This window comes from Pezoporus flaviventris, unplaced genomic scaffold, assembly GCF_033815535.1.
Source record: "Pezoporus flaviventris isolate CSIRO_AGI_PZ_B2104156 unplaced genomic scaffold, CSIRO_AGI_Pfla_v1 ptg000015l, whole genome shotgun sequence".
Lineage (NCBI taxonomy): Eukaryota > Metazoa > Chordata > Aves > Psittaciformes > Psittacidae > Pezoporus > Pezoporus flaviventris.
Window position 1 is genome coordinate 43,559,359 of NW_026892563.1, and position 25,147 is coordinate 43,584,505.

At 42.6% G+C, this 25,147-nt stretch overlaps 2 protein-coding genes across 6 annotated transcripts in view; both read right to left on the reverse strand.

The window, feature by feature from the left end:
- Window positions 1-1,018: 1,018 nt before the first annotated feature.
- CUNH3orf38 (chromosome unknown C3orf38 homolog) lies at window positions 1,019-8,891 on the reverse strand. The gene is made up of 3 exons (XM_061454343.1): window positions 8,672-8,891; window positions 6,846-7,066; window positions 1,019-3,191 (listed from the first exon to the last, which is right to left on the reverse strand). The coding sequence occupies exons 1-3, from the start codon at window positions 8,802-8,804 to the stop codon at window positions 2,616-2,618; spliced, it is 930 nt and encodes a 309-aa protein (XP_061310327.1). The 5' UTR covers window positions 8,805-8,891; the 3' UTR covers window positions 1,019-2,615.
- A 9,098-nt stretch (window positions 8,892-17,989) lies between these two features.
- Window positions 17,990-25,147, reverse strand: part of ZNF654 (zinc finger protein 654) — a 37,990-nt gene continuing 30,832 nt past the window's right edge. For all 5 annotated transcript variants that reach the window (XM_061454348.1, XM_061454345.1, XM_061454344.1 and 2 more), the window contains 2 exons: window positions 22,341-24,651; window positions 17,990-21,887 (listed from right to left, as the gene is read on the reverse strand). In XM_061454348.1, coding sequence (XP_061310332.1) covers window positions 21,880-21,887; window positions 22,341-24,651 — 2,319 coding nt within the window. In that variant the 3' untranslated portion in view covers window positions 17,990-21,879. The remainder of the gene's footprint in view (window positions 21,888-22,340; window positions 24,652-25,147) is intronic.

Consider the following 25,147-nt stretch of genomic DNA (forward strand, 5'->3'; position numbering starts at 1 on the left):
AAACTCACTTCTGCCTTCTTGAGAGGTGGAGAGCCTGAACAACCATTATAGAACCGGAATCCATTTATCCAAGTGGAAATAAAATGCATTTAGAAGGGATGAATATGTTTGTGAAGGAGGCAATGCAGACCTGTGAGAAAAAGGGGAAGATGTATCACGGGATAAAGAGTCGTATCAGATAACAACTGCAAAACCACAGTTCCTCAGCATCAGCTGGCTGTCAGCACTGAGCAAAGATTCAGGTGGTGAGAACCTAAAGAGCAGATAGGGAACTGTTTCCTGCATTTTGCAGCAGCAGCCTGGGATAACTGCTGCTCATGAGCAGCCATCAACCGCCAATACCAGCTGCTCTTTGGTAACTACAATTTAAAGTAACCCATAAGCACACATCAAAATTAGCTGCTACGAAAATCAGTTACCATTCAGCACCTAATGACCACAGACCATGTACACAGATTCTTAACAGCCTGATCAATGATGCAACAGCAGCAACTGCACCAACAGGTCATCATACAGCTCCTACTCCACAATGAATAGGGACTTACACAGAGCTCTCACTGCTGTGACAATGCAATATTTTCTTGCATATTTTGTGTAGAAGAACTGAAGGAGTAAGAACAAGTGCACGAGGTACCAGCCAGGTGATTTACCACAATGCCCCCTGTACTCAGCATTTTGAAGTTATCAAGCGTAAGCATCTGAAATGTAAGAATTAACAAGGACTGCTATTTGATCACTTGCTTCATCTCACAGAAACTCAAGTTATCACCAAAAACCAACCCCAATTCTCATCTCTGTCCCTTAAGCTAGCTCTTTTGTGGCCAGCTGCCCGGGAGAGCTGCTCAGCCTGAAGGGTTTCTGACAGTCAGCTAGGTTTCACTGGATCAGCCCCCATTCTCCCCTTTTCAGCTATCACAAGCAGTAATGTTGACACAAGGAAGCAAGACGTGCCTGCACGGAGGAAGGGGAGCATCGGCACCACATCAGCTTAAAGCAGTGATGAATACTACACCCCTAGTCATGTTCTTATTTAACACCCTGACTAGAGCAATAGCTATGCTGCCAGTTACAAAGTACAGTTCTGCCAAAGTATTCAGTTGAATTACAGACTGTCATACTCAGCTGTTGAAAAGGTACCCACTTAGGCCTTTAGGCAGGGTTTTGTCCTCACCTGAAGAGGAAAGCAATTCTCAACATAGGAGGAAACTGCTTCTTCCACATTTTAACTTTGGGTTGATTTTTCTTTATTACACATCAGGAACTGAAGAAGCCACAACTCCAGCTGTTGATTGGGAAAGAACATCCCAACATGGCATTTGAACTTTGGCTTAGAAAAGAAATAATTTTAGATATTCTTAAAGAGAAGCCACGATCCAGACTGATCAAAACCATCAGTTTTGTGCATAACTCAATCCTCCTGTTTCCCTTCACCCACCCGTACTTTTACCACCTGTCCTCTTTGATAAACATGGGAACAGTTTGTTTGGTTTTGATACGTTGCAGGGAATGCTTCCACTCTCACAACTTGCACTGCTGAAGCTATGAAACCAAACTCAAAGACAATTCAAGCAAGCCGTGGAACAAGAAGTTTCATCTCGTTTTATCTCTAACCCCTTATAAATAAAAAAGTAAAAAATGAAAGTTCTACAATGGCAACAATTTCAGTTATTAACTAGTAATTGGATTATTGATATGGCCTGTCACTGTAACGGCCCAGTGTTAACAAACTGACCTCTAGTCAATGTAAGAAAGCTTCTCTGAGCAAATAAATTCTTATTTTGAGAAAATATATAAAAAAAAAAATTACAGCTATTATATTAAAATCTCTGTTGGAAACATATACAAAATAATTATCAACACATTTGGTTCATACAGTGCCGCTTTAAATCATGAAATCAGTTACTTCATCCAAGGAAATCAGTGCTAGAAATGGATGCAAGGACAACCCTCTCAAGTCTGCTCGGGGTCAGACAGAATAAGAGTTGGTCTGTATTCATTACAAAGTTGGAGCCATAAGGTAAAACGCAAGGAAGCTATGAATGCACAGAAAAAAACAAGCAACTTTCCTTGCAGTATCCCAGTAAGCTACTTCTGGTTTTCTGTGACAGAACCACATTTAGAACACAAATGGCAGCAATCTCCATTCATACTATTTTATCTGTTCTCAACAAAAACCTCCTAAAGGGCACATGGATTCCTTGGGACTCAGATGTCCATTTAGACACTCCCCAATTCCAATTTCAAAAAGCCAGACACAATGACTTCTGGTTACAATTCAGGTACGAGTTTTAACTGGAGACCTGAAAAGAAGCAACCTAAAGCTTGTGAACCCCAAGTCATCCCGCTCATTACATAGTGCTGCCAACTCCTATTTAAATGTAACTGTTTTGTAATCAAGAATAATCAAACTCTGTTCCTAACTACAGTACAACATTTAAAGTAACACTCTGCAGTATTTGTTAGCTCGTGGAAAGGTGCCCAAAAGCATCACCTGCATACATACTTCAGACTGTATCTCTGTTTGTCATCCAGCAATCTGGACTCAAAAAAGAGACAGCATCACATGGCTGTAACCACTCCTCCCTCGCCCAGTCACTCAGCTGAGGCAAAACTGCTCACAATTTCCCAGGTTCAAACACAAGTAGTTCTTTCCCATCATACAACTCTTGCAGCTGGTTTGACTCGTACTTTATGGAGGGTTTTTCAATTTGCATCCCAGGCTCCAGAGCATTCTGTCCAACTATTTTAAGACTCGTAACTTTTATTTTCCAGGTATTCTGCCTAATGGGACAGCTAATGAGTCCAAAAACTTGTTCAAAGATACCCAAACACGAGTTGCCTCTATGCACTGTGCCAGCCACTGCCACCAGCACTAACCCGTGCGGAGACATGGCACATTTCAGTCCGCTGGCATGCAAATTCGGGTTGAACAGAAGATATTCTTCTTTAACCAAGGAGAGCAGACGAAGGCTCACCATTTCCGCACCAACATATTCTTCCATGTTTTTTTCTAATGTGTTATAAGAGAACTTCATTTTGGCATCATCCCAAAAATGCTGGGGTCCCCACGCTTCTTCAGATTTTACTCCCAAGGGATGTTGAGAATTCAGGAGTTCAAAGAACCACTGACAGAATTCTTCTCCTAGATTACGAATATCATCTTGCAGTGACTTTTGGCTGTCTTCACGACTCTGCAATCAAGCATATTTTTTTTCTTAGAACTGTTCAGCTTTAACACGGGAGATTACTACTTAGAGCAGAGAAATCACATAAATACTTGTTTTTACATTCTAAGACTTCAAGTGTTCTGAGACAGAGCGCCTGAAGAGAAACAACAAAGCAAAACCTTACTTTTAAGATCATAACTATCTTGTCTAGACAATCAGGGCACGTGTTTTGATTTATAGTTAGCATAGTCCCTCGCTTTGTCTTGGTCTACAATTCACCAACACAGGGGAAAATCCTGCTTCTACTGTAAAAAGGCAGAGGAAGGATTTCTGAACAACTTGTGTGACACCAGGCTTCTCACACTGAGAGACAAAATTGCTGCTGAGTAGAAAGTGCCTGGGTTAGTAACTTTTCACTGGCCTTTATGTTTCCAAAGGAAGGTTACAGAAAAACAAGAAGGAGAAAGACCCAGCCTGAAAGGCTAATCTCACATTAAGGCATGTCTACTAAAACATGCTTATAAATAAGTCATTATGTCATCATATTTTTCCTGTTCCATCTTGCTTTAAATAACTTTTTGGTACATTTTAGTTTGGTAAATTCTGTTGGTTTTGGCACCTTCATATAGCTGATAAATAAAATAGTACTGATTGGGAAGTCCCCTTTTGAATATGCACATCCAAATACCTGAAGCTGATCTAGTACTTCCGATTTCTGGGGGTATTTTACCTATGTCAGTGGAACACACTAACAAAATGCATGATTAATCCAGAAAGGACTGAAAGTCAAAAAATTAATGGATTCTAGAATTTTTTCTCCATCAGATTATGTGCACGAATTTAACCTTGTTTGGCAGCAAGACTGCCAAAAATCATCTAAAAGATGCTCGGTCACATTCACGAGTGTGTTTGTAGTCTTGACCATATTTCTAATAGGAAAAGAGCCCAAACAGAAGCAGATCCTAACTTATATTTGCTTCTCCAAAACAGACAGAAGTCATGGGGTATCTCAGTTATTCTTCTAATTGTACAACTGATCACTTGTTGGACAGACTGAGACAATACGACACTGGGATAGAAGGGCTGTGGGATTTTCACACAGCAGCAAAGGCTAACTCTGGGAATAAATGCACCTCCATTCAGCCTGTCAGCAAATCCATCCTTCAAGACTGTCATAAAACCCTTTGTTCAACACTGAATCTGTTGAGAAAGTATTTTTAAGTAGTGAGACGAGGTAAACTTCCTAGCAGATGGCCAAACCTTCAAAGAGTAATTTGAAAAAGCTCAAAGATTCTTGTCTTGTACAGAAGCCTTAGAGAAAGATGGGCCAGTGGAAAAATAAGCATGACTCCTCAAAACATACCTCCCACTAGTTCCCCATAGGTCATGGACAAGCCACTTGTGACCTTTTTTCCCTTGTTTTACACAAAATCACACACGCACACTCCTAATAAATATCTAAGACGCTGGGGGATAATAAATACTTCAGAATAATATTTAACAGTGAGTTGCTGAGACAGACAACAGAGTGGTGGGTTTAAAGTTTTGAAGCCAAATTCACAGTAAGTGGTAAAAGCAAGTATCGGTGCACAATCGATCATGCAGTTAAAAACTTATCAGAAGAGGCTGACAAGCCACTTCGAGTGTTGTATCACTAGATATGCACTCCAATAAAGTACACAGTCATTTTTTGGACACTATTACAGGACAAGCTGTAATAATCCCTAAAACTATTCCCTGCAGTTAAATTCTTGGTGTGTCTATAGCTAGGTGTAAAAGAATACCAAAAGTTAGGAAACAAATAGTTAGGAAACAAAATGGCTTAGCAATTAAGATATTTAAAACAGGTTTTTAAGTTGATTATAAAAGCATCTGGTTTGGAGGCCACTTCTTTCTAAAGGAAGCATCACTGCAAAAGCAAGGCAAAAACTGGATGCTCAAGTAACAGTCCTGTGAGCCTATGTAATGTGTACATATGTAGTTTGTTTACCCTCTGCTTTCTCCTACAACAGCTAGGACTTTGTCTTAAGAAAAATAACCCAAACTTTCCAATATAAAGACACAGCACTTGAGGTGACGTGGTTTTCTGAACAAGAACTAAATGTATGGTTACTTTGTCGGGTTTCTCAGTATTTGCAACTTGACAGCAAGACTATTAGAAGTAAATCAAATTTCAAATTTGCTAACACTGAAGTCTAGGAAGCATTGCAATAAATATGCTTAAAGTAAGAATGAAGTAAGTATGGAAAGTTGGAGACTTTTATATGGAAATGCTGTATTTGTTTCACAATAGACTGTAACTCCTTTCCAATTCAGTTGCACAGGTTCACGACACCTATTTCTTCAAAATGGTGAGGGCCACAAGAATTAAGAGGAAGAAAAGGCAAAGAAAGAGGTTTGTGATAAATAAACCAGCTGAATTTCTCATTCTCTGTGAATGTGTTTTAAGTATTTTGGAGAATTTACTTACCTTCAATCATAAAACTATGCTACTGCATAACAGCAATAGTAATACAGTAATACTTGGGAAGTGCTCTTGCAAGAACAGCATTTTATTTCCAAAGCATGCAAACAAAAACTTGTTTTGAAAACAATTCTCAGCTACATCGTAATTCTCAACAGGTAATCCCAGAGAGAAAGCTCATTGGAGCAGGTTATCAACAGCTACAGAGCTCTAACAGTCCAGCTGGTGGGGCTGTTGCCCATTAGGTCGCTGAAGTGTAACACCTGAAAGGTGGTTATTGAGAACTACATGGTGAAGATCCAAGGCAAATAAAACATTGGAAGTTAATTACACCACAAGGATTTGCTAAATATCATCATTTTGAACTTCCAAACAACTTATAGTTGCCAAAAAAGATAACAGTTGCACGGTATTAAGTGCTTCTAATATCAAGGGAAAAAAAAAATCACATGGACCTGGCAGTGCTACAAACTGTATATTTCAAAGACATAAAAATTTGCTAAAATCCATTCTGCACTCTAACTACATGAGGTAAGAAGGAAAACAGCTCGCAGACAGTGCTACTTTGACTGCACTGTCTCTAGGAGTAGATCAAGGCCACCTACAAAAAGCCAGTTTTTTCCCCATTCCCTTCCAGCCCTGCAACATTTTAGTCCATAGTTTGTCAGATGTTTTTGCCCTGTGATCTATCATCAACATCTCTTTGCTCTGCTCTGGGAAGTGCCCTACCAATGGTAATGCTAGAACCTGGCATAGTTGGAGGATGACTGGAAACCCTGGATCTATACAAAAAGTTTAAGATGATCAACCACATTACAATAATGATAAGGGGCTATGCAGGCTTCTGTATCTTCAGCACTGTTTGCAGTTGTCCTTGAATCCACAGAATTATTTGTGAATACCCTATATTTCAGCTTACAGTACAACTTAAAGAGCATAGAAAAACCCCCACACATTAGAATTAAAAGGCACTAATATATTTTGCAAGACAGAGCTGAAGACTGAACAAGCGATCCCTTGGCACAGACACCATTAAATAATGTAACTAAAACAAGAAAACAACCAAAACCAAACAAACTAAGAGTAAAGAGATTCAGCACCTTCCTAAAGCCAGGTGAAGAGCCACATTTTGGACATACATTAGAACATTGACACCGGTTATGCTGCAAAAGCAATGCGAAGCATCCTCAAGTCTTTCAGAAAGCAGCACTCACCTCTGCATGTGTTTTTCTCTCCCCTGATGCTGAGGCATGCGTTGTTAACTGCCCGCTCCAGTACTGCTTTACGCGGTCGATGAGGACATGTTTCTCACAGGAAGGAGACACTGCAATTCCTTGTGTTGCCAGGTACTTAAAGATTATTTCTCGATAGACTTTTTTGCGTTTCAAGAGTTCTTCTACACTTTGGCTGTAAAGCACAACGGCACGAATGGCTTCTGCAAGAAAAGAAATCCAAGTTAGCTGCGGCTTCTCTCGCAGTTAAAACACAACTCCTGTCCCCCTCCAAACCCAGCACAAGACAAGCCTAAAGGAAATGCAGATTGAAAAAGTCTGTTTGCAACCTGAAATCTGACCTAATGATATTAGACACAGCCAATACTCAAAGACTTGGGAACATGCTTGAAAAACGGCGCTGTTTTTACTGCAGGCTTTGCTACCTCATAATCCCTGCTGCCAGCATCGATGACTGCTTGGAATTGATTATGTATTATTTGAGCTTGATGAAAAGGATGCAACCTTTTCTTCCAAATGGAATTACTAATATTCTCCAAGCATTTTCAAGCTGTTTGGAAACTTCAAGTGCTTCCAGAAGGATAAAGATTCTTGCATACAATGCATTCCACCTGTAGCTCCCCAAGATAGACCTAGCCTTAACCTCAGAATAAGTTAACACCATCGTTTAGGGCTTTCTGCTGTTTGTCACCATACAGCACCTCCACTCATCAAATGCTGGGCTTGGTTTCACCCTCCGTTTGAAAAGCTCCAGGATATTTCAAAGGAGACCATCTGCCTGTCTTCTTGGAAGCAAGATTACACAGAGAAACTAAAACCAGACAAATCTTCTGGCTATGGAATGAGTATCTTAATTTCTACATCAAATGGGCAGTTCACATGATCTGGTCACCGAACACATTGTTATGTTGAAGATTAAGCTTCAAATAAGCTTATGACGAATAAACTTCCTTGGCAAGTAATCACGTTTCCTGCAAACAGAAAATGGACAGAAAGGCAGGCAGAGTGGTAACTAAAGTAACCTCTGATTCCTTGTATGCTGAACAAGAGGTCTAGTGCCAGAAGGCTGGAGCTTTTCAAGCACCACACAGTAATTTGGGAAAGTGAGGCTCCATTTAGGTTGCTGAAGACTGATGGAAATGGAACTAAACCTGGTTTATTTCAGGGATAAAAACGACAGGTATAAAGCTTGTATGGCCAATCTTGGAGGTCTGGGCTGTGCCACATGAAACACAGCCAAGGGTTTTGGAGGGGTCTATTTCAGGGCAGCACACTGAGACACCTCACCTAACTTACAAAAGCTTTACAAAACAAATCTCAACACCTACAAAGCGATGGGGGAGTGGTCATACCTGAAAGTGCTCCGTTCTACACAGAAACGACCTCAATATTAGGTTTGTGTTTCACCCTTTCAAACGCCATTAACGCCAACAGCAAAAAGGCAACGGGGTTTTCAACGCGTTTTTGAACGCCAGTGGGGCATGGCTGGGGCACAGCGGTGCTCGAAGCTCACCCAAGGGGCAGGGAAGAGGATGCCGAAGAGGCAAAACCAAGTGCTTGAGAGCTGAAAGCCCGCCACAAGCACCAGCAGCCGCCGGCTCCTCGGCCACAACAACCTCCCAGCAACCGAATGTGCACTGTCCGCTGCAGGCAAAGGCTCCCGACCGCTACAACCCAACCAAACGCAGGTGAGCGCCTTCCCCGTAGCTCCGCACGGCGACGGGGCGGAGAGAACCCCGGCCAGCACAGGCGCTGTGGCGGCTGGTCCGGGAAGGCCGCGGCAGGAGGCACCGCTGGGCCGCGCGCACCTTGCCGGCTCTCCGGGTGCACCAGGCGGTTGGTGACGGTGTCGGTCAGCGCCAGCAGCTCCTCGGTGTCCAGCAGCTCCAGGAGCTGGCGGCACCCGGCCTGCTCCCGCTCGCTCAGCCCCAGCGACGCCATCGCCAGGCCCGGCCAGGCCCAGCGGAACCGGGAAGTGGCGGCACCGCCGCATCCCCACGTAAAGCCCTAGCAACGGCAGCTTCCTGTGCCCCCCCAGGACGCAACGGCTGGAAACAGCGGCTGGCGCTGAGGTTCCGCCCCGGGAGCCGGCGTGGAGAGAGACCTCTATCGGGGTGCGTACCCCGGTCCTGGGCAGCCCCATAGCCGTCAGCGGAGAGCAAGGGCCAGGCTTGGGTAGCCCGCAGGTGGAGGAAAGCCACAGGGAAGGCCAATAGTATCGTGGGGTGCATGGGGAGGAGTGCGACCCCGGTGATCTTCCCCCCGGGTACTGATCGTGGTGAGGCCACAGCTGGAGCGCTGTGTGCAGGTCTGGGCTCCCCAGTGCAAGGGGAGCTACTGGAGGGGGTCCAGCGGATGGTCAGGGTCTGGAGCGTCTCTCCTATGGGGAGAGATTGGTGGAGCTGGGCCGGTTTAGTCTGGAGAAGAGGAGACTGAGAGGGGATCTTGTCAAGGCACATAAATATCTCAAAGGAGGGTGCCAGCAGGATGGTGCCAGGCTCCTTTCAGTGCTGCCCAGTGCCAGGGCAGGGAGCAATGGCCATGCATTAACCCACCAAAGGTTTCATCTCAACATGAGGAAGAACTTCTTTATGGTGAGGGTGGCAGAGCCCTGGCACAGGCTGCCCAGGGGGGTTGTGGAGTCTCCCTCTCTGGAGACCTTCAAACCCACTTGGATGTGTTCCTGTGGCCCTGCCAGGCCAACCTGTCCTGCCACAAGGCACTGGGCCCCAGGCCTGTGGGGACCACTAATCCTGCTCGCCCTCAAGCAAGCAAAGAAGGCTGCAAAGGAGAACGGAAAGTGAATGCCCCGCATGTGTTTAATGATGACTTTGTCATTGATGCAGAACCCACACATCCAGGCTGTTTGGAGACGGAGGCTTTCCACAAACAAGGCTCCTGGTGGGATCCAGCAGGGGTGCAGCAGCCACCATGAGACGCTTGGGAATGGCTCAGTGCTCCTGCTTAGGTCCATGCAGATGCTGCTGGTGGAAATGACCTTTGGAAGTCTATTGGAAGGCCTCAAGCTGTGGTAATGCCTAAAGTAGTCAATTCAGCTGCACTGGTGGATCTTTGGATAGCCGAGATGCAGACCTTAAGGTTCTGAGTCGGTCTTCCACTTGTAATGCAGTGTATAAAGGACTGTCATGGTGTAACCCCAGCTGGCAACTATGGCCATTCAGCCACTTGCTCACTCCCACCACCTTGGATGGGATGAAAAGACTCAGAAGAAGGTAAAACCCACAGACTAACAGTTTAATAAGTAAAATATAGCAATAATAGAAATAATAATATTGATAATAATAGGGAACGGGAAAAAAAAAGGAGAAAAAAATAATTGAGAAAACCCAAGGGATGCACAATACAATTGCTCAGTGCCTGCTGACCGATGCCCATCCCCTCTCTGAGCAACAAAACAGGAGCTCCCAGCCAACTCCCCCCCAGTTTCTATACTGGGCATGATGTGCTGTGGTATGGAATATCCCTTAGGCTCGTTCGGGTCAGGTGTCCTGTCTCTGCTTCCTCCTGGCTTCTTGTGCCCCTCCTCACTTGCAGAGCATGGGAAACTGAAATGTCCTTGATCAGGGTAAGTGCTACTGAGCAACAGCTAAACCATCGGTGTGTTATCAGCATTGTTCTCACACTAAAACCAAAACACAGCCCTGCACCAGCTACTGGGAAGAAAATGAACTCTAGCCCTGTCGAGACCAGGACAAGCTGCTGCACACCCTGGGAACTAACACCAAGCAAGTTTCGTGTGTCTGCAAGAGTGGGAAATACGACAGCACAGCACCTGCCCAAGGGAATGAAGTTCTACAAGCCAAAGCTGCTTTTCTACAGCAGGCAAGGCTTGAGCCACTCAGCAGTGTTTTCTCTGTGACAGGTGGAATAACCAGCGATGATCACTTTATGGGTAGGGCAGAGAAAAATAAAAGGAGGGGAATAACAGAAAAAGTTAAAAAAAAATAAAATTATAGAATTATAGAATGGTTTGGGTTGAAGGGACCTTAAAGCTCATCCAGTTCCAACCCCCTCCCTACACCTTTCCCTAGCCCCATCCAACCTGGCCTTGAACACGGCCAGGGATGGGGCAGCCACAGCTCCTTTGTGCAACCTGTTCCGGTGCCTCCCCAACCTCACAGTAAAGAGTTTCCTAATACCTAATCTAAATAGATAGAATTATAGATAAGGTATACGGTATTAAAGTATCTGGCATGACTAGAACTAGTGATTACAGAAAAAAATGTTTCAAAGAAGAGAGAAGCCCTAGTTGAACTAAGAACCATAAGCCATGTGAGGGCTGGTGCTGAGAAAAATACAGGTGCCACTAGTGCTTAACCTTGCTGTGGCAGCAAAAGCAGACACTCATCAAACCCATGCTATAATACGGGTAGCATAAGGAGGCCACCTTTTTGGTGCTAAAGCTGCCTGTGGTTTCAAAAATAGGAAGACCTAGATTCTTCAAGGACACGCAGGCTGTCAAAGACAGGAGTTAAAATTACTGGTGATGCTTTTGCACAAACAACTGAAGACTTCTTTATGGTAGGCTCTGTGCAGATCTGTAATAACAAATGCCTGCCCTCAAGATCTTGTAAACCTAAGATAGAACATGTACATGAGCAGAGAACACATTCCTACCCCCTCCTACTATGCATACGTTTGAGATGATTGTTTCCTCTTTGAGACCTAAAACACTGTCCATGCAGATCTTCCAGGCTTGTCCAACACGCATTCAGCTAGAGCAATAGCTATACTCTTGAGCTATAGCAATGAATTCAACATGTACCAGAAACAGCTGAAACTATTTTGCCCATGAATTTTAAGATAAAAAAATCAGTCCTAAAGCATCTGGAAAGATTCAACACAATAATGCTTGCTGTCAGCTGTGCCAGATTTCCCCTCATGTCTATACTGATGTAATACTCTTTATGCAGTTAGAGCAACATAAAACAGCTTCTATTGACAAGAGCAGCCTCGTGTATAAAACAAGTGGCCTTGCCATGGAGCTGTTACACATTAAGACCAGTTACTTGCACACTCTTCAAAGACCTCCCACCGCTATATGCAGTGCAGTGTTCTGCATATCTGTATCAGAGTACAAAGCCAAACTGGTTCATCACAAATGGAACTACCTGCAAGCCACCAAGTTAATTTTGCTGCTGAAATCCTGACTTTAAAATTAATCCTTACAAGCTTAAAGTTAGAAAATGCTTCTGAGAAGAACAGATGACCTCTCCTTCGTTTTGCTTACGTTTCAATAAGCTTGCTTAGATTTGCTGCCTTCAGGGGTATAATATCTAACTGAATACTCTAAAATTCAAGGGGAAACAAATCAAGTGCCATTTAAAACATCCCATTATTTTGAGATGCTTACTGTGTTTTTCATTACTTTATTTTCAGGGGGGAAAAGGGAAGCAGGTTGCCTTGGAATGGTCACATTCCCACTAATCCTGAGAGGAGAAAAGCACATTGGCAAGGTTTTGGCAGTGGAGGAGCTACAGGGGTGACTTCTGTGAGAAGTTGCCAGAAGCTTCCCCTGTGCCCAACAGAGCCAACTCCAGCCAGCTGGATGGTAGCACCTCTGGAATAACATATTGAAGAAGGGAAAAAAGTTATTTGTTATATATGTTATATGTTCTTTATATATCTATTTTACAAGAGCATATATATATTCTATATAACAGGAGTTACATATTTTACAGGAGCAATTGCAGCCGGAAGGGAGTTTGAATATGTGAGAGAAACAGCTCTGCAGACACCAGTGAAGGAAGAGGCGAGGAGATGCCCCAGGCACTAGGGCAGAGATTCCCCTGCAGCCCATGTTGGTCCATGGAGGAGCAGATCTTCACCTGCAGCCTATGGAGGACCCCACGCCAGAGCAGGAGGATGCCTGAAGGAGGCTGTGGCCCCATGGGAAGCAAGTGCCGGAGCAGGCTCCTTGGCAGGACCTGTGCACCCATGGAGAGAGGAGCCTAAGTCTGGAGTAGGTTTGCTGGCAGGACTGGTGACCCCACAGGGCACCCACATTGGAGCAGTCTGTTCCATGGGACCCATGCTGGAGCAGTTTGTGAAGAACTGTAGACTGTAGGAAGGATTCACATTGGAGAAGTCCATGGAGGACTGTGTTCTGTGGAAGGGGTCCATGCTGGAGCAGGGGAGTATGAGGAGTCCCCCCTTAAGGAAGAAGGAGCAGCAGAGACAATGGTGATCAACTGACTGAAACCCCCATTCCCCATCCCCCTGTGCCTCTGGAGGGGGGGGGGGGGGGGAGGACGCAATCAGGAGCAAAATGAAGCTCAAGAAGAAAGGAGGGGTTAGGGGAAAGTGTCTTCAGATTTAGTTTTATTTCTCATTACCCTGCTCTGATTTAATAAATGAATTTCATCAAGTCACATCTGGTTTGCCTGTGACAGTAATTGGTGAGTGATCTCTCCCTGTCCTTATATCAACACCTGACCCTGTTGTTGTATTTTCTTTCCCCTGTCCAGCTGAGGAAGAGTGGTGATAAAGCAGCTTTGGTGGCATGAAGCTAGGATGAACCCACCACAAGTGCAATGTCATCACTGACGTTGGAGAGGCTCTTTAATATTCAGAATTGATCTCTCCCTTATCTTAAACCAAGGCCAGCCCCTTTAGTATGATTATGCTGATACCTTGTACTTCCTCTTTGGAGGTGGTAAGGGGAAAAGGGGAGAAAATCTGGGAAGTAGTTCTTTTGTCTTTCCCACAACTCAGAATTCCCAGTAGAGTTTTAACTCAAACTTTAGACTAACTTTGATAATGGACCAGGAATGTTAAGCTAGGATTCCTAAAGGGGAAGAAACAGCCTATATAAACAAAAGGTGAGTAGTACTCTTGTAAGCTTAATTTGCTGTCATAATTCAGGGAGCCTCTACAAGAGATACTCTTCCTCTCCATTTAGTATTTTATTTACTACATCTGATATGACAGAATCATAGAATGGTTTGGGTTGGAAGGGACCTTAAAGCTCATCCAGTTCCAATCACAACCACAGGCAGGGACACCTTCCACTAGAGCAGGTTGCTCCAAGCCCAGTCCAACCGGGCCTTGAACACTGCCAGGGATGGGGCAGCCAGAGCTTCTCTGGGCACCCTGTGCCAGCCTCTCAGCACCCTCACAGGGAAGAATTCCTTTCTGTCATCTCATCTAAATCTCCTGCCAGCTTAAAGCCATTCCCCCTTGTCCTGTCACTACATCTTATAAAAAAGCCTCTCCCCACATTTCTTGTAGGCCCCCTTTAGATACCAGAAGGCTGCTATAAGGTGTCACCAGAGCCTTGTCTTCTCCAGCCTGAACAAGCCCAGCTCTCTCAGCCTGCCTTCTCAGGAGAGGTGCTCCAGCCCCCTCATCATCTTCATGGCCCTCCTCTGGACTCACTCAAGCAGGTCTATGTCCCTGTTGTATTGGGAGCCCCAGAGTTGAACACAGTAGTCCAGGTGGGATCTCGTAAGAACAGAGAGAATCCTTTCTTTTGACCTGGTCACGCTCCTTTTGATGCAGCCCAGGATACGGTTGCTTTCTGGGCTGCAAGCACACACTGAAGGCAGCTCATGTTCATTTTCTCATCAACCAACACCCCCAAGTCCTTCTCCACAGGGCTGCTCTGAATCTCTTCTCTGCCCAACCTGTAGCTGTGCCTGGGATTGCTCCGACCCAGGTGTAGGACCTTGCACTTGGCATGGTTAAACCTCATGAGGTTGGCATCAGCCCACCTCACAAGCGTGTCGAGGTCCCTCTGGATGGCATTCCTTCCCTCCAGGGTATCAACAGAACCACACAGCTTGGTGTCATCAGCAAACTTGCTGAGGGCGCACTCAATCCCACTGTCCATGTTACTGATAAAGATGCTGGTCCTAATATTGACCCCTGAAGAATGTCTCCCTGGCACTGGTCTCCACTTGGGTATCGAGCTGTTGACCACACCTCTGAGCGTTACCATCCTCCAACTTCCTATGCAGCGGGTGGTCCATCCATCAGCCCAGGTCTCTCCAGTTCAGGGGCACCGATGTCATGCAGGACAGTGTGAAACGCCTTGTACAAATCCAGGTAGGAGATGTCTGTTGCTATTCCCTTACCCACCAGTGCTGTCACCCTGTTGTAGAAGGCCACCAAATTTATCAGGCATGATTTGCACTTAGTGAAGCCATGCTGGCTGTCACCAATCACTCCCTTATTTTCCACATGCTTTTGCAGTTTCCATATCCCTGAAATATCAACTTTACCACAAGCACAATGCCGAAGTCAGGCACTGAAACAGGAAGGACCGGATTTAATGATACTGATACTTAGGAATACAGCTTCAGGCAGTGCTAGCTGCTGCTCCAAGTCACACAGGCACTGCTCTGAGACCAACACAAGACAGCACAAATACATCCAAGGCTCTTTGGATTGGCAGGAACTGAACTGAAACACTAGTTGCAGGCTTGCCTTTTTTAACCCCTTCCTTTGAAAGCTAAGCAAAATAAATGGGAAATTACTGACTACAGAGCAAGAAAAGACAGGTATAAAACTTAGTGTCATCTGTAGTTCTTTTATGGGGGGCACAGTCATAAACTATAATAAGTTAAGGATATTTACACACATACTTAAATGACACTGACCACTCCATTAACTCATTTTACCACTGCCACCCTACACTACATTTTCCAGTAAGTTAGCCTGCAATAATGCTGATAATGCTGATAGATGACATGTATGGCATGAAAGAATTGATTCTAAAAATGGACAACAGTAGCTAGTTACAGTAGGAAGCACATTCAGTTGAACTGTACCTCCTGTTCAATTACATTCCATAACCTTGAACTCGTATTTTATACCTCTGAAAAGCCATCACTGGTAACTATTTCTTGCATAACTCTACAGATCAGAAAAATCTGGTTCCCAATATGACCTTTTCAACATATGAAATTCGGGTAAGTACAAAGGTATCTGCACACTCAACAACCACAAAACTGGCATCTCTTTTAACTTACATGGACTACTCCAAGCACCTCGTTGAGCTCTTTGGTCTATCAAGGCGTTTCTAATTGTTAGGTGCTTCATTCATCCAGGAACCTTAACCTCCCCTTGGGTTCAAAGCTCAGTGTTCAGTACAATGCAGCTGGGTAACACCGGACACCTAACTTCCCCTGCCCTCTTGTCCAGCCACGCTAACCATTGCCAAGCGGACCACTGAGAAATAGGGATGCTGGGGAGGGACTCTTCATTAGGGACTGTAGTGACAGGACAAGGGTAACGGGTTCAAACTTAAACAGGGGAAGTTTAGATTGGATATAAGGAGGAAGTTCTTTACTGTAAGGGTGGTGAGGCACTGGAATGGGTTGCCCAGGGAAGCTGTGAATGCTCCATCCCTGGCAGTGTTCAAGGCCAAGTTGGACAGAGAAACTTACTTCTGGCATGGCAACGTTTCAGGCAAAGGAATTAAAACAATATCCAGGGCACAGAAGTTTACATTTGGTTAATGTCTTTTGCAATGGATTTATCAAATGGCTTGTACATACACTGCCGTTTATGATAACCATTTTGCCTGCAACGTGCGTATACCGTAGTACCAGGGATCTGAGAACCCTTACCCTTATGGCCAAACATGAACTTGCTTCAGCAAGGGCCTTGTCAAAATTACACAAATAAAGGTAAGCTTGAAGTTACACCAACACCAAAAATCACCATTCAAATTTGGGCAGAAAACAGTTTAAAAACTGCTGTCAAAGAACACCACGGATTTAGAGACTGTGAGTAATAAAAACTAAATAATCCAGCATTTTTGATAACAGTATTGAACCTTCAGAAGCCAACTAAAAAGCAACTGCACTGTCTTTATCTCTGGACTACAAGCATTCAATCAAGGGGACTAAACAAAGCAACAGAAAGCAACTGTATCACACCAGAGATTACTATCTCTAGTAGCAGCAGCATCAGAAACAAACATTAAGCTCATCAAGTGCAAAAACTGAGGCTTAGCTCTATGTACTAGTGCCAGCACATCTTCCTTAGAGATTTAGGCCAGTATTTGGTACTTGTAACGCAGAACCACTGAGGAACTTTGAACTCTTTTATGATGGAGGAAGAAGACAAACTAGAAACAGTGGTACCTTAAAACTGTTGCATCCAGACTCATCTACAGCCCTAAATTGGGCTTTTGGGCCCTTGGCACAACAGTTTAGGAGTGGCTAAGAGCCATGCGTTTTGAAGCCATTGCTCCCAGGGGTAAACACCATACAAGTCATTAAAAGGGACACGGCTCTGCTGAGTTCTTTAAACAGCACATACAGATTTCCTTGCAAGCATTATTCCTTTCAACCCCTACTACCTCCACCTCTGCCCTGCCAGCCTTATGCTCCTCTCCATATGCATGTTAGAGAACACTGGATGCCCACTTTCTCACTAGGTCTATCTTTGCAGGCCTGTCAGGCTCCGAGATCCCAGGTGAGCAGATTTCCATCTCCCACTGTGTTCCGGCTGATTCCCTTTATTGGAGGAGCGCATCATCCAAACGGTAACTCCGTGCTTGTAAACCAGAGGTAAATGCACTAACGCCAAAGTCTGTCCCAATGTATGTGACTACTTAATTCATCTTAAATGGCCAGTGTTTTGAAGATGCTCAGAGGCAGACTTGAGGGCTGGAGTGCACGGTGTCTAAGGTTCAGATCCGATGGAAGCTTTTATCCGCAGGGGTGTTCTTCATGCGTCTCAGACTGAAGACCGAAAGAGCTATTCCTCTCCCTCATGCACAGGAAAGCTTCTCTCTTCAGCACTTGTCTGTAATAATACTATGCCTTTTTGAGGACTTCTTGAACTAAGAGGGTCCCAAATTTATGAGAGCAAGTAGTTTATTAGCTAGAGGAAACAAAAAGGGAGGCAAGGCAGGGAGAGCGAGACAGGAAATCAAAGAGTTCTGGTTCAATTTCCTTGGCAATCCTGGGTATTCTTGATCCACTGCACTAGATTTAGTCTATTCAAATCCAAATACCCACACCTGGTCACCTGGAACATCAACATGTGGCAGCTTGCCACAGGTGTTGCGCAGCAATCGTATACCAAACATAACACAGTAGCTGAACACTGCAGCAGTATTTTCAGAGTGATTCCCCAAAAGACAAAATCCATTTCTATCAACAACAAAGACAATGTTTTATTGAACAAATCTATGTACAGTACAAAAAAGTCTCTCAAATGAAACACTACTGTTGATTTATTGCAGTTTGATGGCTCAGTTTTAATTTGTACTCTTATATAAAATGCAAAGTAAAATAATTTAACATTCAACAAGGAAGCACAAATTTCCTTTCTTGCTGAACCTGTAACAGCGTTTACAAATTAAGAGTCCCAAAAATGCATACATTGCATTTAATCAGAAAGGTGTTATACAGTACCAAATAAATTAAGAAAATAGTAACACTACCACCCCCTTTCAGTCTTTGTGTCCATAGCACTGGTGTTAAAACAGTAAAAGAAATGAGTACAGCTGAACCTTCCAGGTGATATTAAAATCACAAAGTTTAATGTTATAAATTATCCAAACTATACAATTTATAGAGTTTTAATGAATATGGCTAAATAACCAAAGTACCAGTGACCTTTCCCCACAGATATGACCACTTTCAAGCTATTTTCAGGACTTCTGTTTTGTTGTGAAAGGTGCCTATCAAGCGGCAGCTCTTGGAAAATCAGAACTTACACGACCTTTACATTGAACTGTGATCGGGTTAGAGTAGACAGTCTTAAAAGGAAAGTCTAAATCCAAGTTACAGCCACCTGGAGGAATGTTATTAGAATACAGTTATCAGCAATGAAATGCACAGACTTGGATCCAACAAAGCTCCTAAGCTCATGTGTAACTTGAGGCAGCTTTAAGAGATCTGCATGCTTACGTTACACATGTACTTCTGTATTTATTGAATCACAGTGACATCCTGAAGAAGTATTTCCAATGCTTAATGCCTGCGTAAAACAAACCCTTTCCATTTTAGATCTGGAACCTTTTTCAGCTCTAGAAGTTTCAGGCTTAATGTAGGGTAATACTCAACATACTAAAGAACTGTTAAAAACATGTAGAGTTATCACCCACACAAGTATCTCTTCACTCATAATCAAAGTTGCTTAATACTGCAACTATCTGAGAATACCAACAGGTATCAGAGAGTAGTTTGTATGAAATGCAATGTCTTTTGAAGTAAAAGATCATTACTTAAAACAAAAACGTTACCACCCACTTGCTACTTGAAGTCAATTCAGTGTATTTCTGACAGGTGTTAGGTGATGCTGATGCCCACCTATGGAAGAGTTCAGTTTTCCAGTTCTCCAAAGCGTACATACTGAACACACAGCATAAACAAATGGTGGTGTCCAAGAAAAGCATCTTCGAACAAAAATTAGTTTAATGCAGGTACAAAAAATTATGGTCACAGTTTATGCATGTACATAGATGCATGTATCTACACACTTAAAGAAAATACAAGACTCAAATCATGGTTTTAAAGCATCTTCAAACACATGGAGCTCCAGGAAAAGGCAAAAAAGCACCAAAGATTAAAGGTACATTGAAAAGACTTTATACAAACATGTTTGTAATATCTATTCTCTGCGTTTTCAGATTCTTCAAACTGTAATACTTTAAAATTAACCTTTTTTTTTTCCCATTTCAAATATATTTAAGCAAATTTAACTAAATTAACAATGTTATGCAAAGAAAGGGGACCCTGGGAACATTCAATATAACTGCGTCCTTAAAAATTAATTGGAAGCAAAAAAAAAAGTGAAAGTGCATTTGACTGATAAGGTCCCCATTAATTTTAAGTTTTAAAAACTTTTAATGTATTTATACATGTAAATATATAGAGTGTGCGTATATACGTATATATAATGAATGATGCATTTAAGTCAGGTTTTTTGCAACTGCAAAAATAATTCTTTGGTGCCTCAAATGTCACACAAATCTCAAAGTGGGCCAGTCATCAGTATTAATGTAATGCACACATACCTGTGATCATAATTTTATAACCTTGTATGTTAATCCAACTCAAAAGTTAAGGCAAGAATGTTCTACCATTCAGAAGAATATTCGTTTGAATTTGCATTCTTTTTACCTCCCAGGAGGGGAAAAGGAAGCAGAATTAATGCAAATATGTTTAATTTCACAGAGGATTATTAGCAGAGGCATTACTGAACTATTAAGTTCCAGAACTACTTAACAGCCTATTTTACAATGAAACTCTTAGGTTCGCAAGTGTGAGCCGTTGCTACAATGAACAGATCTTTTATGTACCTCTTGATTTTTTGCTCATTAGATTTTACATATCTGTTGATTTAAGCAAGTTGATCATCTTACTATGCCATACAAGCGTGGTGATGAACTATTTGGTAAGCAAACTAGCTGAGCAGGAATAGTTGGTTTTGGCTGTCCTACATTGCTGTGATGACTCTGCCAGTACACACCAGGTTTTACCACTACGCTTTCCGTGTCTATGGTCACATTAATTTTTGCAGTCACCCGCAGAGAACAGGATCCCAAATGAAACCTTTCCAGGTGGCAAGACAGGGTAAGATAAATTAAATCAACACAGTAATTAGACAACATGCGTGTTTGCCACACCTCTGGTTGGGGTGGAAAGACCAACAACTACAACAGCACCTTTTTGGTTTCCAAATGTCCTGTTTTCAGTGTTACATATAGAGCTGAATGAGTCAAATTTCCTGTCTTCACATTCTGATTGGTTCTATGAACAGTGAATTTGGGATAAAGTGCTTAACAGTTAAGCCTAACTCCTTCACTTTCTTCTGGGAAAGGCTATCTTTTCAAGAGATGCTATTAGATAGGGTCATAACATGTCTTAAGGTTGAGTCAGTATGTGTTTTCTCCCTTCCTCTAGACAGTAAATAATTAGTTACAGTACTGAGTTGCAATCTACCACCATTAAGCAGTACCACATGTGAAACAGGCTCTTCCTGATCTTTTCCAACTGGACATGTGCTCTGCTTTTGCCTGCCCTTTCCTCACCTCTCTTTTTAAAACAGGAAGCCATCTCTTTTTGGTCATACAGACAGCTGAAGAACCTCCATATTTGCATGAAGTTTAACTCTGCTCTGTAATGCAAGCTTAACCCCCTTCGCATTCTGTATTTGTTTCAATCTTCTGTTGACATCCACACAATCTGTGCATGTACTGCTTGTATTAAGTCTTCCTGCACCTACAACAGATCTTTTACAGGACACTCTTAACACACACCTTTACCATAGCCTCGCAAAGGGTTTCTCTTGCAGGCATCTCATTTCCTCTGTGCACAACTTTCACGTTTAGTATCACATTAATTGACTTTTCCTTGCACACTCTGTACTTCAAGATTTTGGCTATTTGAGCATTCCATCCATCTTAGATTCCTTTCTACATTCCTCTTTTTGGATTCTGAGTATAAGTTTGTTAAATAAGCTCCGTACTTTGGAGCAGATAACGGAATCACACACTCAAACTTTGAAAAGAGAATGCATAGTTCTACACATTTCTTATCCATAGTATACTAATGTAACACTTTCTTGAATGATTCCTTCCCAGTTCTGTGGATGGATGCCCTTGAACCACACATTTTCCAACTAAAGCAGCTTTTGGAATCGGCTGCTTTTATTTCCATAAGGCAATTAACACCTCTGCTTTCTCTGCCTGCTCAACTGTATGCCTTATTTTCCTTAAACCTTCATGCTAGAAAGACTGTGCCACTAAGCTTCAATCACGCATTTGGAATGAATGTGGCTTTTCGGATAACTGGTACTTTGGGGATTTTGTAGCAACCTTTCTGGACTAAAGACCTGCAGCAGAGCTCCTATTATTCCTCTGTGAGTTTTTTGTTTAGAAAATGTGCTTTGTCTTTATCAAGGTCATATTTTTCTTCAGTAATTTGAGACTGCTTTATGATTAAGGCCAACTGGGAAACGAACTGATGCTTCTGCATGTAGTGTTTTCTTACACCACTCCTCGTTTGATGCATTTTCCCACAACATCGAATCAGGCACCTGTAAGAAAAAAACAGTGCACTGGGATGAAAATGAAGACTAACCCATGTAAATCATTCCTTTATCTAAAACACTGTTGATGTTCTTCAACATGTTTAGCTTCAAGCTTGCAAGGAAAGACAGGCTGAATTAGCCCATAGATGATCTTAAGGTCCTTCCCAACCCTAACGATTCTATGATTCTATGATTCTGTTTTACAAGAAGCCTTTTCCATTAGAGTTGCCAAACGATTCTCACCACCCCTTTCTTATTCTAAACAGCATGTTCAATTTGAACTTCCAATTTAGCAGTGTTCCTATATAATTCTCTTAAGTTCTGGCATACTACAATTGCTTGGAAGTTATGTCTGTCTTATCTATTCCATCTGTTCGCCTATTTCCAAAGACCATTTTCTGGTTGGGATTTACCTCCAAACCAACCAACCAACCAACCCAGAAGGAACAGAAGACTTACTTTCGTCATCTGAATCGAATCCAAAGAGCGTCTGACACTTCTTTTGTGCAAGGTGAGCCTCAAGTGCTTCTGAATTACAGTAGATGGTCAAGCAGTTGCCACATCTAAATCTTTCTGTTGATTTGCTACAAATTTTATCTTGTTCAGAATAAGCATCTACTTCATCAGCCAAAAGTTTTCTACGTTTTGGCATGCTAATGTAGCGTTCATCAAGGTAACTTGGAGGCAATGGTCTAACATACGGCTTTGTTAGGATGACACCATACGAAGTATTCTCTGTTGTTGGATTTGGTTTAGAAGGTACTTGCGAGGCAGCAGTATTATTTTGTGGTGTATCAGTACAATTCTGTAACACTGGTAACACTGACCCATTTTCTGTCCTTGTTTCATCTGCCACTCTGTCCAAAGTTATTTCTGATGACTTTGATGATGTCTGATCTACGTCGCTGTGCCCATTGACGAGTTGGTCACTACCAGCATTACAGTGTTCAGAATTTGGCTGTAACGCAGATGTCTTTTGGTCTGTCAAACTTAAAACTGTAGTGCTACCCTCAGATGAACTTTCATTTCCATTATGAATTACATTATTTGCCTTCTTCTCCACACTTTGAATGTATGTCTTTGGTTCTGTAGAATCCTTCCTTGACTTCCAAGTTGGAATTGGTAAATCGACAGTTTCCTTCTCATTAACAGATTCATCATCATCTTGGAAACTACAAAGTTCTGAAGGATCATCTGAAGACTCCTTTTCGCTTGCATCTTCAGAACATTCTGGTGTTTTATTTAAATAATGCTGAGCCTCGTGTTCATACAGCAAAGGGAGCTCCTCAAACAGCTCGCAGCACTCTGCAAAATTGCACTGCGCTTTAAAAACACTGTGACTTTTTGTATGCTCGGCAAGCTCAGTTGACAGCTTAAATCTCTGATTACAATTAAAGTGTAAACAAAAGTAAACGTTTGGATACACGTGTCTCTTCAGGTGGTCTATAAAATGTTGGGAATCGGCAAATTTTCTCTGACAGAAACGGCATTTTCCTTTATTCCACTTCATTATATGCTGCTGCACCTTCAAATCAGTCGGATGACTTTTCCTCGCGTGTTTATTGAGGAATCTTATCTTTTTAAACACTCTAGCACAACCACTAGCAGGGCACTTAAAGCTTCCTTCCTCATCCATAGCATCATCTTTTTGAGGACAAAAAGCTCCATTCACTTTATGCAGAATAGGTGACTCTTTACTGGAGCTGTCATCGTCTTCAGGCAAACTTTCTGTACTTAAAGCATCAGGAACATTATTGAAACAGCTGTCACTACTATTTTCAGTAGCATCATCCTGGTCACTTAGATGGTTTCCCACCGCAAATACCTGTTCCGTGTTCTGCTCCTCCACTTGGACCATTTGGTCAGCACTTGGTGCTCTTGCAGTCTCTGGTTCGTCATCTTTGGAACCATCCGAATTCCCATTTTCAAGAGAGGGAGTGACATCAGAACATTCTACTTCATTAAGAACAGAAGCCCGCCGACCAGCCTCAATAACTGCAGCAAGATGTTGCCTTTCTATCTTCCTGACGTGATTCTTCAAGTGCTTCAGCATAAGTCCTTTTTGCCTGAACTTTCTGGTGCAAAGTACACAGGAAAAACTGCCCTTTTTTTGGTGAGCTTGTGCATGTTTTACAATGTGACCACCAAGAAACTCCTTGTTGCATATCACACAGCGGTGCCTTGGTACGGTCTGATCTAACATTTCAGATGCCTCAAGAGCTTCATCGTTCTTTCTGGCATTACCTTTGGACTGGGCTTCAGAGACATCTTCCGGGTCAAGCTCACCATTGCTAACATCTGTTAAACAAGCACGCTCGTCACCCAGAGCCCTATACTCTGTTATCTTCTCTGTATTTGCAGTAGAGTTTTCCAGTGTATTTTCACTTAAGCTAATGAAGGCTTTATCCCCCAACAATGCTAAACAATTCTGCTTGATCATCAAGAAATTCCAAAACTCGGGATCAAAAAACAAACCTTTTTTCAAAATTGGAAGCAGTTCAAAACGTACACGGTTTTGAACAGAACTAGTGCACTCATTGTATTCTTCATCTGCACATTTATATAAATGTTCAACAGTGTAGTAAGATTCCAAGGTGCGCTCAAGAAAAAAGATTGAAAGAGCACAAATTCTGAGGATCTCTAAGTCATTTGGCAGAAAATGAGCAATTGCTTTATAAATAAGACTTTTCATGGTGGGATCTTCACGGAGGTCCAACTGTAGGGCACAACCACATATCTCAACGCATATCTGAAGACCATCATCACCAACCTGCGGAAAGGAAATCACAGTATACATAATTATAGAGTATGCATAACAGTGTTTTCCTTATGGGCTTACAGAACTCTACAGCTTCAAAGTAAAACAAAAGAATCAGACTCGCAGGGGAAAAAAGAGAGCTAGTATAAACAATGCCCAAACATCAACTTCCCATGTATTTGTATTAATCTACGCTCAAAACAGCAGTTCAGAAAGCATCCTGCTCGCATATTTCACCTAAAAGCATGTACGTCTTAGAATAACGTTCAAACAAGACTGTAAAATACAGGTACAACAATGACCCACAAGAACATCTGGTTTGCACTGGAAGCTATGTAGTTACTATCAGCAAAGCTTCAGATGCTTTTTCCATGTGCAGTACTGTAATTAAAAGACAATTAATTATTTAGGGATATAAAACAAGACTGCAGCAAATCACATAATACTGTTCTAGCAGTATCCTATCTACATCTTCATTGCCTATGCTGTTCCACACTATCACTGGACA

Coding starts and splice junctions, on each gene's coding strand:
- CUNH3orf38 (XM_061454343.1), bottom strand. CDS start 8,804: ATGGCGTCGCTGGGGCTGAGCGAGCGGGAGCAGGCCGGGTGCCGCCAG. Junction 7,067..8,671: donor GCACCCGGAGAGCCGGCAAG/GTGCGCGCGGCC, acceptor CTTTTCTTGCAG/AAGCCATTCGTGCCGTTGTG. Junction 3,192..6,845: donor AGAGAAAAACACATGCAGAG/GTGAGTGCTGCT, acceptor GCTTGATTGCAG/AGTCGTGAAGACAGCCAAAA.